Source organism: Denticeps clupeoides, chromosome 4 (genome assembly GCF_900700375.1).
Source record: "Denticeps clupeoides chromosome 4, fDenClu1.1, whole genome shotgun sequence".
Lineage (NCBI taxonomy): Eukaryota > Metazoa > Chordata > Actinopteri > Clupeiformes > Denticipitidae > Denticeps > Denticeps clupeoides.
The window spans coordinates 29061118-29073369 of record NC_041710.1 but is presented as its reverse complement, the minus strand read 5'-3'; the positions used below and the strand labels follow the sequence as shown (position 1 = coordinate 29073369).

General features: G+C 44.3%; 1 protein-coding gene across 5 annotated transcripts; it reads right to left on the bottom strand.

Moving 5' to 3' along the window:
- Positions 1-460: 460 nt before the first annotated feature.
- On the bottom strand, positions 461-11772 carry zfyve9a (zinc finger, FYVE domain containing 9a). 5 transcript variants are annotated; one of them, XM_028978042.1, is made up of 19 exons: positions 10484-11772; positions 9428-9527; positions 9204-9306; positions 7684-9071; positions 7369-7468; positions 7115-7291; positions 6856-7004; positions 6408-6537; positions 5974-6096; positions 5023-5178; positions 4680-4904; positions 4423-4505; positions 4193-4297; positions 3893-4043; positions 3697-3777; positions 3455-3617; positions 3038-3143; positions 2774-2950; positions 461-2680 (listed from the first exon to the last, which is right to left on the bottom strand). In XM_028978042.1, exons 3-19 carry the CDS (start codon positions 9271-9273, stop codon positions 2519-2521), a joined length of 3546 nt encoding a protein of 1181 aa, XP_028833875.1. In that variant the 5' UTR covers positions 9274-9306; positions 9428-9527; positions 10484-11772; the 3' UTR covers positions 461-2518. The 5 variants fall into 5 exon arrangements, with proteins under 5 accessions (XP_028833875.1, XP_028833876.1, XP_028833877.1 ...); XM_028978043.1 differs by having other exon boundaries at positions 11389-11772; XM_028978044.1 differs by having other exon boundaries at positions 11444-11772.
- Between the last annotated feature and the right edge of the window lie 480 nt (positions 11773-12252).

Below are 12252 nucleotides of genomic sequence, written 5' to 3'. Positions count from 1 at the left end.
CAGTGGATGGTCTAGTGCCACACCTTTTTCCTCAGAATGAATTTCAGAATTACTGTATGTGTGTACAGGCACTTGACTTGGATTGTGGATGTTTGATTTAGAACATCAACTACAGTCACAGTATAAAACACTGGTAGGTCTTTGCATGCTTAGGCATTACTGCCTTATGCAGTGCTCACCATTTCGGGACGTCTCCGTGTCGGCTGCTGCAGCGAGCATCTATTTGGCCACAGCCAAAATCTATTCCCCTCTGCCAGGTCACAAACTCTCTCAGGAGGGAGGACGGCAAATGTCCTCACTAAACCACAGCAGCCAACCTCTACTGGGTAAAGCATGGTTGTCCATCCCACCTCCCTGTACTGTGCCCATGATGGTTCGCTTGATGAGGAAAACTGTCTTGGTGCTGCACCACCACAGCACAATGTCAATATAAAAAAAATGTTGACTTATTTCACCAAAATTAATATACAACTTTTGAAAAAGGAAGTTTATTGGCATTTGTTATGTACAATAAAGATGTACTTTTTGGCATTTCATATATTTCAATATTTTGAATATTTAACAGTTATTTCAATAATAAACATATTAACAAAAGCGATCTGCGGTCATACATTTTGATCTGTTCTTGCAATTCCTGTAATTCCTCCCCATGTTTAGTTCAAAGTGCTGCGAAAAATTCAGTCTTCTGCCTCAACCCATAATGTTAAGTTTGTACATCAGCGTGCAAGAATGAGCGTTTTTAGAGGTAAAAAAAATAAAAATCTTTCATGTGACAATGATTTATCAGGGTATGACAGAGCAACCTGTTCTTCTGAAGTTCTCCATGGATTCCTTCAACAAAAACTACAAACAATGTGGTGTGTAATCATGTACCAGGTACCTGATATTGCACAAGGATACCTGAGCATTTAAATTCAACTCCGAGTTTCATGAAACGGAGGGGACGACACCTTGATTGTCCTTGTTCACCGAAGCCCACTTGCACTACTGTTGAACCACAATCACAAAGCCCATACACTTGTATGGATTTTCATGAAGAGGATTTCATGATTTTTCTTTCAGGCCTTTTGAAAGACCAATTTTTGCAAAAAAACACAACTGCAGAGAAATTAAAAAACTGAGAACAGTTGACCCTTCACCGTGTTCTGCTCTAAAATAGCTACTGACCAACATAAGCGACTGTAACTGTGTAAGCCTGTCAAGCTTCAGTCATGAGTTTATTTTTCTTTGAATCTCTGAAAATTGTACTCTCACAACAGAAGACATGGATAATAAATTCCAGTCCAAGTAAAGGCCACAAGAGGAACAGAGATGTAGACTTAGCATAGGGTCAACTGAAACCCAAAAGAACACTGACTAACAGAACAAGTATTACATTTATATGAGGTGGACATACACAAGACAAATGTATTTGTAGCAAGTGCAGCAGCAACATCCTGAATCGGCCACAAGATGTGCAACAAATGACTGTTTGTTTCATTAACTTTAACTTTTCATGTGGAATCAGTCTTTCAAGTAGGTCCTGTTGACAGACATCAGAACATACTGAATAACTGAAATCCTTCTTGTTAGACATGGGGCTTTCTTTGCTCTTCAATTGTGTTTCCCTTTCATTACTAATCAAAATAACAGTTTTATTTCTACATTTGGGAACATCAAGTGGTATGTGTCACAGCATGTTAATTACTATAGTAAGAGTGTGAGGAGACTGTTAAGAGGTGGGTCTCTGGGGGGGGGATTGCATGGTCTAAAAGAATCTAAATATGTCTACAATATATATAGACTTTGGTCAAATTTTTCAGTTTGAGTGAGACCTCATCTGAAGAAAAGCTTAGCTGAATAATGTTATACACAGTATGTAACAATTAGCTCCTCACCACCACCTCTACTGCAATACCGCAACATTGTGGAAAACTACACAATGCCCAGCTCTGGTAAAACCAAAAAAACAAAAAAAAAGTAAAAAAAAAAAAAAAAAAAACACATGACAAGTAAAGCATCAGGCGGTACTCTGTAAAGCTTGAAGAGTGAGTGAAGCCCGCTGGAGCCACAGCACCTCGTCTTCTGGCTCGAGGGATGAAGGTCCATTCTCTAAATCTGCTCAAGTCAGCATGGAGACAAGCACCTGATCTCACTCGCAACCATCCAGCGTGTTCTGCAAGAGTACAAAACGTTGACCATCTGCTGCCAAGGTGCTACAAACAAGGCCTTAGAGTATGCAGTCTTAGAAAGACCCATCAGGGAGCCCTGGGTTGACACAGTGGATTAAAATAAGGTGAAAAGCACCGGATCCTAGTTCCTGCGAATTCTGGCAGAAAAACAAAAAAAACAGGATCAAGGCCATCTGAAAGTTTGCAGTCAGGGCAGCAGGAGCTGATGATTTAACAATCATCTCAACAGTTTTTCAGGCTCTTTAGGAGATGTCAGAAAGCTGGGAATGGGGTGACAAGGTTGTAGCTAAAGGGCAAGAGAGATCTAGATCAAAGCTTCATTGCCTTTCCACTGTTCTGTTTCTGTTCTAGGAGATTATTTCCAATATGTAAAAAATGAGCTCCATGACTACTGGGCCTTCACTTAGTTGGCAAGCACCGCCATGGATAACCGGGATCAGAGCAGAGTCCAGGTCACTCAGGTATTGTGGCAACAGTGGTTGCCCATTACTGCCTGCCAAGTACCCCACCTGGAAAGGGTAAAAGTGAAAAACGTCAGAGAATCACCAGCAAATGACAGCAGAGGTGAGGTTAAAATACCCTCCTGCTCCAAAGCCACTCACCTGGTCTGAGTCTAGCATCACTCGGAGGCCCAGTTTGGCCATGCCATCCTCCTTGAGCAATTTGAGGTGTGGGCACAGTGCCACGCAGAATGCTCGTGCCACATTTTCAGTAAGACGGCTGTGGTCAGCAGGATCGCTTAGGACATTGGTCTGGTCCTCGGTTTGCAGAAAGAACACCTTTGAAAAACACAAAACAAATTACTTGCACTTTTTGCAGTCTATTAATAGTTTATTGATGTTAATTATATGAAGTCAATGAGAAACCTCTGTCCAGCGGATGACTTTCCCATTGGCCTTGTACTCTGAGCCATGGAAGATCTTGATGCTGGTGATAGACTCCATTGACTTTCCATCAATGGGACTGATGACTCTGAACACATGAAATGAGGACGTTTGTCAAAATGGAAACAGGGTAGATGGTAAACCCACTGTAAACCTTAATACAAAATATTTAAAGAGTCAAATGATGATGCTATCAGTAAATCAGGGGTACTACAACCAAATAGAGGTCACATTTCAGTCATTTTGTAAATATTAGACACTATAGGGTTATAATTATTGATTTTTTTTTATTTGTTCACATTTTTAAATATACAATGCCTTTTAAAAATCCAAACAACTGCTCAAATGAATCAAGATTTTGTGTTTGAGTGCTAATAATATTCATGCTTATTTATTTACCCCTTGTTGAAGTTGTGGTCATCCTCTGTCCACTTAATGAGAACATGCTCCTGGTTCTCCTCTTGGTCAGCTTTGCCACAGGTAATACTGAAATCCTTCATCTCCCTCAGGGCCTGTCGCAAGGCCTCCATCGTCTCTGGCATTATCTGCACCATCACCCCATCTGTTAAACCAATCTTGTTAAAACGTACCCCCAATACACACTCTTTTAGAATAGGGTTGAAAAACATCTTCAGATATACCTTCGACAATACTCGTCTTAGCCAAATAACCTGATGAGGACTTCAGAGCACCACTAAAAACAAAGAAACAAGCTCCGGTCACTGTAAGAAAAAAAAAAAAGAGAACAAGTTTCATTTATTATAAAAAAAAAGATCATTAGAATCTTCTGCCCAACAACAATGAAGAATATAGAGTAACTTCATGAACAAAACATACCTTTACGTGGCTGATGATGAATACTGATGGCCTGGGTCTGGTAATTACCATCGTCATTCTGAACACACACAAGATGAGAGTCGGCCTGTTCATTGAAACACGCTCCCATGGCCAGTACATGCTCATTAGATTTATTCATGGCCTTAATCAGCTGTTTGGGACAAAAAAAAAAAAAAGTACAGACATAGATTTTAATTTGTACATGGTGTTATTTTGAAGGTCCAGTTGATGCCCTGTGGATGAAATTTGAATTGGTTCAATGACCAAAATAAGAACATCATATGTCTGGTTAACACACACCTCATTATAGCGGTTGCTTGATATTTTGATGCACGTCTTGTGAACCTCCATGTCAATTACAAGGCCAGGAACAACAGGTAAAGTGTACTGATAGTTACGGAAGTCCTACAAATGGGGGAAATTTTAATAATCAGCAATTCTACAGGTGACAAATACATTACTCAGGATTGAGAAAAAATATAAATGAATAAGACCGGTCTAAAATTCCACAGCAAATTTTACATGCTTACCGCTAATAAATTCATAATGGTGTGGCCAGTCTCTCCAAAAAGGGGTTTTCTGAATCTCACACTGAATAATGGACAGGGATAAACTGCAACACAGGAAAGCAGGTGTTTGACACACAACGGCCATTACGAAGCAAAAAAATCCCCTCATGGGGGAATTCCCCCATGGATCGTCCTCAGGAAAAAAAACGTTCAGCCATTTCAATTAGGGGTACAGATAATTCAATTAAATAAAAAATAAGACACAGGCCAAAACTCACATCTATACTCCGCTCCTAGACGCAGCAAGAGGCGTATGGGAAAGACCTTAGCCCAAGGAGTCTCCCATTTCTGGATGAGAATACCAAACAGGTATGGTGGGTTGGGCAGCATCAAGTCCTGCAACGACTGGAAAGTTGGGCTGATGTAAAGGAAGCCTCCATGCTCTTTACTGCCCAGGAAGCTCTGTGTGAAGAAGGAGTGTCCCAGGTGACTCAGCACATTGCCTGTGGACGGTGAAAGATTAAAATCTCAGTTAATCGAATTGTGAGTTCTTTAGAGTGGAGTGTTGTTAAGGAGTGCTACCACATTAAGTCAAGTACATGCTCAAGTACATGTTTGCACCTTGAAGAGCCTCCTGGTACAGCTGCACAAAGTGGGTGAAAAGGTCTTTGGGAATGATCTTTTCATCTGGCAGGCACTGCAGCAGCACCACCACCTCTGCCTGGCCGACTGCGTGCAAACCTTTCGTTGCGACATACCAGCACTTCCTGTTTACATCTTAAGAGGAGAAAAGGAGCAAACGTATCATTTGCAGGGAGGGGCGATTTTTTCAGCCCCAATCCCAATACATATACCCATCCCAATACAAGTGAACTTTCTGGATTGTTTTTGTAGCTATGGAAACAGGTGTCTATTAAAGATTTCTCTGTTTACAGATTATTTTTCTTCCCTAGGGGGTCACCTCAGGAGATCAACCATCTGGTTATCTTGGATAATCTTTTTAACCTTTATTATAATCAACACAGTATGGCTTTCAGAAAGCACAAAATACAATACTGACTGAATGTTAAAAAAACATACATAAATAAATAAAATGGCCAGTGGCGCATCCTCTGTATTGCACTCATATTTCATACAAAAACGCTATCTGACCTGAGGCAGTGTGTTTATTCTCCACCCCTGCAGTGGTCGGCAGAGTTTGTGCTACATCACGTCAGCTGCAGACAGATCTAAGACCATCTTGAATGCACCCACTGCTATAACCAACCTCGGTCCCATCCTGGTTTTAGACCTGGCTTCAATGCTTCGTTTCAATTGGTTGTGCGACAATAAGTCACAGCTAGCAGAGGTCAAAGTTCAGCTAAATTCACTGTGGTGTGAGCAGAACCACCGCACTGCACTCTGAACCTTTTGTGCCTGATGCTTGACATTGCTTGTAATTTAAAATTGCTCTTCAGACACGCATGCCACACAAAGCAGTGGGTTTGTGCAGTGCGGTGCTTGCCGTGTTCAGTCTGAAACACTCATATCACAGACTGAAAAAAATGAGTCTCTGAAAAAGTGCACACTCACAGTTTACGAGCTTGACCATTGCCAGCAAATTAGCATTAAGGACAAACACCAGTGGGTCAGGACCAGCCTCCTCCAGCTGCTGCATAAGGACTATCTCTGAAGGCCTCTCCTCCACAGCGTAATCTGGAAAATAAAAAATGGCAAAGAATTAGCCAACTTAATTTCATGTCCCTGTCTAGATGTTGCAGAAGGAGCTCAGGAAGGCTGATGAAACATCAAGAAAGGCAAAATGACATTCCTTGTGTCACGCAACTACAGAGAGCTAAGAGAACCACATCACTGCAGCTCAGAAAGTCCTCTGTCTCCTTACTGAGATTATGTCCCCAATGCACACTTAACAGGCATGGCTGGTGAACACAAACACATGAAACAAGCACAGAAACACACAGGACAGGAGGAGAGAAGGCAGCTAAATGGTGAGGATGGACAAGCACCTGCAATGTGGCCTCCCGTACCTCCTTTGATGCCAGTGGAGATAAGGATGGGAGGAAGCCCGTCCTCTGGAATTAGGCTGAAAGAGCTGCCCACCGGGTTCCCCGGTGGTGCTCTGTGACAACTAGTTGCCTAAAATGTAAAAATAATAATAATAAATGTATAAAAAAAAAAAGGGGTTAGGCATGGGAGAAAAAGATAATCTGATTCAATAGACAATCATGATTTCTTCATCACGAGTTAACAAATAGATTCAATGCTCAGCTACGCTTTACATAACTTTCAATTGTCTTTGGCTACAATTTAAGAAGAACTTTTTGGCATAAGGCATTCAGTCTATGTGTACAGCCCTGCAGTCTCTGGCTTTTTCTAAAGCAAAATGAATTTATAAAAACAAGGGAAATTTTTATGATGACAAAAATCTCCATTCTAAAGAGTTAAAACTTTCACCTCTGATGAGTTTACTGCAGGACTTTTGCTAGAGAAGACCTGGGAGGAACCAGGGCTTGTAGCAGGCTCTCTGGGTGCATCAGCTGCCTCTCCATTGGGCAGGATTCCATCTGCAAACCACACCCTCCTCTGCTCACGGGACAGGGAACCTATCACAGTACCACAGGCAACACTTTAACAATAGAGAATCTCTTTATAAAAAAGTATCCCATGGTGTCAGACAGAGAACGGGGGATTAAAACCCCAGTAACAACACTACCTTCTGTACTGGGCTGCTTTAGGACACCGACAGGCACCATGACTGTGGGAGGCGGCGAGCTGAGAGACCCCGATGCCTGAGCCTGCTGAAGAGGTGGGATGGTCGAGCAGTACTCTGCTGGGTTGTTGGGATTTGGACTCTGGTTGCTGCCATTGGCTGCATTTTCCAAGGATTGCACTAATGTAACAACATACTGCATCAATTACCAAGCATCCTGTTCACCTTCAGAAGCAAGAATCAAAAGTCCTACTCACCATTCATGAGAGCAGAATGGCAAGTGACACACACTCGTGCCTCCTTCCTGTCCATATACTCCAGTTTGCTTTTCAGACTGCAGCAAGTGGCACAAAAAACCTAAAAAGAAAAAACAAGAAACAGTGTCATAAAAACCAGTGGTGTAATGAATTGACAGACCAAAGGTAATGTGTTAACATATTTAACATTAAACACCACATGACGTTTCCACATGTGCATACAGATACTTATTGAACACGGCTGACCCGGTTCAAGCAAGGAAACACACTTGTCATGAGGGCTGACAAATGAAAATGTACTATTTTTAGGGTCACCTTGCCACAGGCTCGACAGTGGTGCCTCCTCTTGGTAAATGTGAACTTGACTTCGCACTTCATGCAGACAGGTGCCTGTGAATCTGGGACCCATACAGGCGCCACCTCTCCAAGGGACCCAGTGGGCTTCTTAGCTAGTGCTACCTGTTGGCCTGCAAGTCTGTCGTTGTTGGGACTCTCAGTGGTTGCCACAGTGTCTTGGGAGGACTCACAGTTCTCACCATTTAATCGGACTGCTCTTGGGTCCATCCTTCCACCCCCAGAGGACAACCCTTCTTCTACCCCACCAGCTCCCCAGCATCGGGCATCCTGATTTTTGTTCTTCCCTGAAGGCCCCAGTTCATTGTGGAGCTGGGCTGGGTGGACATGGGGGATCTGCAGCTTCAAGCCGACATGCTGCTTGGGTCTAGCACCCCCATAAGGCACACTGATAGCTTGCTTTCGGCCATTGTTGAACTTCCCTCCTGCTGCGGTATCTTCCTGCTTGCTCTCCTCCATCTCCTTCTCCTCAGTCACAGAATCTTCCTTAGAGGAGGGCAGATGCTGCAGAGATGCCATCTGACCATTCTCTAGTCTACTTGAAAAGGGTTTTGTACAATCCTGCACTTCTGCACTGCCATTTTTAAGGTCTTTATTCACCCATTCAGGGAAAGTGTGCTGATCTTCTTTCCTGCTGCTTTCAAGCCCTCCACCATTCTGAACAGTTTCAGGTATACTTTCATGGTCAAGACCCAATTCTTGAATTCTTCCACTGGTTTCTTCAGCCTCATCAGAGCATCCACATCCATTTTCATTCCTACCAGACTCACCACTTGCCATATCTGTAGGTGAATCTCCACCCTTCATGTCTAATCCACCATTTTCTGACCCTTCCTCAAAGGAAAAGTGACAATCGCTTAAATTGCTTCCAGTCCCATTGCTCAGACAATTCTCCTTAAGACATGATGCTGGCTGAAATATCTGGTGAGAGCAGGAACCTGGGTCATTACTTGGCACCTCTTGCAAGAGCCCACTGACCTGCAGGGTGGTCTGACAGTCACCAGAAAGTGCCGGTTCCTGACTGTTGGCACTCACTAACTTGCCAATGTTGGGCTGTGGCAACGGAGGGCTGTGGACATCGGCCATCCGCTCATCACGCCAGGCCTCTGTTTGTAACAGCAATGGGGTCTGCTTTCCATCTGGGCCACTGGGGTTCACTTCAGCCCACGCAAAACTGCCAGAGGTCAGCGAAGAGGAGGGGTCAACCGCCAGAGGTTTGAAGTTCACAGGGCTGTCACGAGGACTAAGGTCTCCATGAGACAGAGCTGGGTTTAAGGACATGAGGTGGGTCGGTGGAGCCAAGATCTGAGTCCACTTGGCATCAGAAAGGGTGGGAGTTTCAGTCTCATCTATAAGAAAAGAGGCAGCCATGGCAGTAAAGACAAATATTAAAACCTAACTAGTCAGGGAAAACTAAGAATTTAAAAACCTTAATTAACATTCGATGGTCTTTTTTCAAGCAGCATCTGGTGAAGCCTCACCTTCATTCTGTTCAAACTCGTCCAGCACCTTGTCCAGGTTGAAGGCCTCAGCCTGGAAGTAATTCTCCATGAGTCAGCTCCACCTGCTGAATGCTCTGGGAACCTAGGTGCAGTGACGAGAGAACAATTACTGGGTCTTCAGTCAATAAATAGTGTTAAACCGAGCAACAAGAACAGAGGTGGGGGGTATGCTTGATTTGGGGCGAAAAGAACAAATTACTGACCTGCAAAGAGGTCCTCTACAGAAATCCCAGAGAAATGCACACAGAGGCAGTTCGCCCGACTGTCTTCTCACCCAGTCTCACATACGCCAAGCTCCCATACCTGAGGCACGAAACATGACTGGACAAAACATAGATTGTTCGAGTTCTCCCCGCCCCATATGAATATGTATGCTATGTATTTGTGCAAAGAAAACAGTTGCAGGGGTGGGTTTTCGTGACGATTGCACGTCTGGATGGGTTGGGAAATCTAAAAACTCGGCTGGAGATCTGGTCACTAATATAGCGGTGCTATGCTAACTCTACACAACTTACTTATAAACTAAAAGACAATGTATGCAAATCATTATATATGCATAAACAGCATTTGTGATGCATGTTTTGAGTGAAAAAAAAAATGAAACAATGCATTTTAATCATACATTATTGCAATCATCTTCAAATATCTGACTACAACTTAAGGTCAGGTTGCCGACCCCTGGACTAGAAAAAGATAGCTGTTTTCGGCATGTTCTGCTTTAGAGACACCGTGACAACCTATTCACCCAAGCAGAGGCTTTATTTAAATATGTAAAATAAAAGGCAGAGTCAACTGTAATTCCGGTTGGTTAAAGATGCAAGTGTTTCCTCAGTCAGCCAAAACTTGACAGGACAGAGAATTTAACTAATGAGTGAAAGCTTAAAGCACTTCAGAAAAAAAAAAAAAAAAGTCTCACACAAGCTATGCTTATAGTAAGAGAGAAGAAACACAGAGAAATTAAATGGCTTCATTGCATAATGGCTTCTAGACATTGCATGTTCCCTGTAGCTGGTTCCCACAAGAAGCTGTCTGAATTCCAGGTCAGCACCTCAATTAACCAGTTCTAAAAATAATCCTTATCAGTACTTTTTATTTCACAGCGACGTCTCTGTGGACCTTTTCCCACATACAGATATGGTTACTTCTTGTTACATCCTAATTTCAGGTTCGGTTCCTAACAGAACAGTAAAAATACAAATTGGTCGCTCGTAAGCCCTTTATTGCTGTATTAAAGACGCCCAATCTTCCTACACGCCTACCACTGCAAGGTAGGAAAAGTGGAATCCGTGTTTGTGCTTCCTGTTATTGTTCCCTTTCCTCGGCCTCCGTCTGTTCTAGGTAGGAAGCTCTCAGTCAGCAGCTTCTGCGTTTAATGTGGTGGAAAAACTCTCTCCGGGCGGCCTTCGGGGTCACGCGTGCATCTTCAATACTGCAAGCCTATAATCTACCGGCAAAGTGACGTTCCGAAAAATCAACTTTCATAACGCCGCTGCAGACCATGCCAGTTCTTCAAAGTCAAACCGTGGCTAAACTGTTGATTGTTATGTGCTAAAACGCCATTTGCACAGACCTTTAAGTGTCATGATAACATGTATTATCTACATCTATTATGGCAATATCGCCTAAGATGCACCCCAGAACGTTCCCATTATCCCACACGTTTCTATATAACACTTAGTTTGTTGCATTAAAAGCCACATGCAGCTGGGGAAATTATGAGTCGAAAAATCAAAGGCTGCTGTTCTTTAATTCAGTTCGTAAGGGCGGGGGTGTCAATGGAATTCTGCCGGCTTTGCCAAACGCATTAAAACACTTGTTTTGTTCACTACGTGCTGGAAACGTCGTACTTACAAATCTGCATGTTGCAGATCGTTCTGAAATCAAATACGTCCCACATGCAGAAACGCTCCTGCAAGAAGGCGCAGGCCTGCGAAAGTTTTAAGAACGCAGCAGGCAGACAGACAGACAGACACCGTGATCTCCTGGCAACTTGGAAAACGCACGGCTCGCTGGAAGCGGCGGCTAGCCAGCTAGCTTCCCCACGCCGGGAGCAGCGGAGACTCCGTCCGCTGCTGGAAACCGGACGCGCGTCGGTTTTAACCGGAGGCTAACCGGCCGCACGCTGCAGACCCCGTCACACGGCAAGCGCTCGTCGGCCACTCACCGGCGGAATGCCCATCCTCGCGAACTCGGGCGCCATGGAACTCCCGAGGACTTACTTTGCTGCGCGGAAAACGCGGCCCTGCGTCTGCACCGCCAGAAGGCGTTAAGTCCCGCGGAACTCGCGGCGAGCAGCCTTCCGAGATTCCCTCCCCCAATGTTTACCGCGGCGAAGGTTACTGCGAGCCGCAGCGACGCGCGACATCTTGGCTCAACCTGTGCGGCCGAACGCGACAGACGAGCTCGTCCGGAGGGGAGCCAAAATGGCGGCAATTTCATAACCTCGCGAGCCCGGGAGGCGCGCAGCGCAGCGCCCCCCTAATCCGGGGAAAGCGATGGTCTGTGGCTGGAGAGGACCGTCCCGCACACAGGGAGCAGCTCCTGGAGTTCCGCGTTCCAGCACTAGAGGGCGGAATATTGTTCCCATCCTGAAGAGAGACCCCCTCTTTAGTGCATGGTCGATCAAAACCCCAATAATATTATTCCACTGACATGTATTTAATTCAGCTGATGCAATTACATACGTTTGCTATATTATAATGTGTCACTGTATTAGTGACCTTCAGAGGGCTTCTGGAGCAAATCAGGGTTAGGTGTTATTGCTCATGGATACAGTGGTAGTAGATGGGGTGTGTCCCTTAAACAATTCCCGACAAAAATGTCAGCCTGGAAAGTTGCATTCATTTACTAGAAAGGACCACTACCATCATGGAATACAGATCTGCAACGGTCTTAAGGGAAATAGTGACGTAACAACGTCCATACAACATTGTTTGGGGGCAGTGGTGGCCGAGCGGGTAAGGACGTTTGCCGGTTCGAATCCTGGTCTGCCGAGGTGCCACTGAGCAAAGCACCCTCCCCACACACT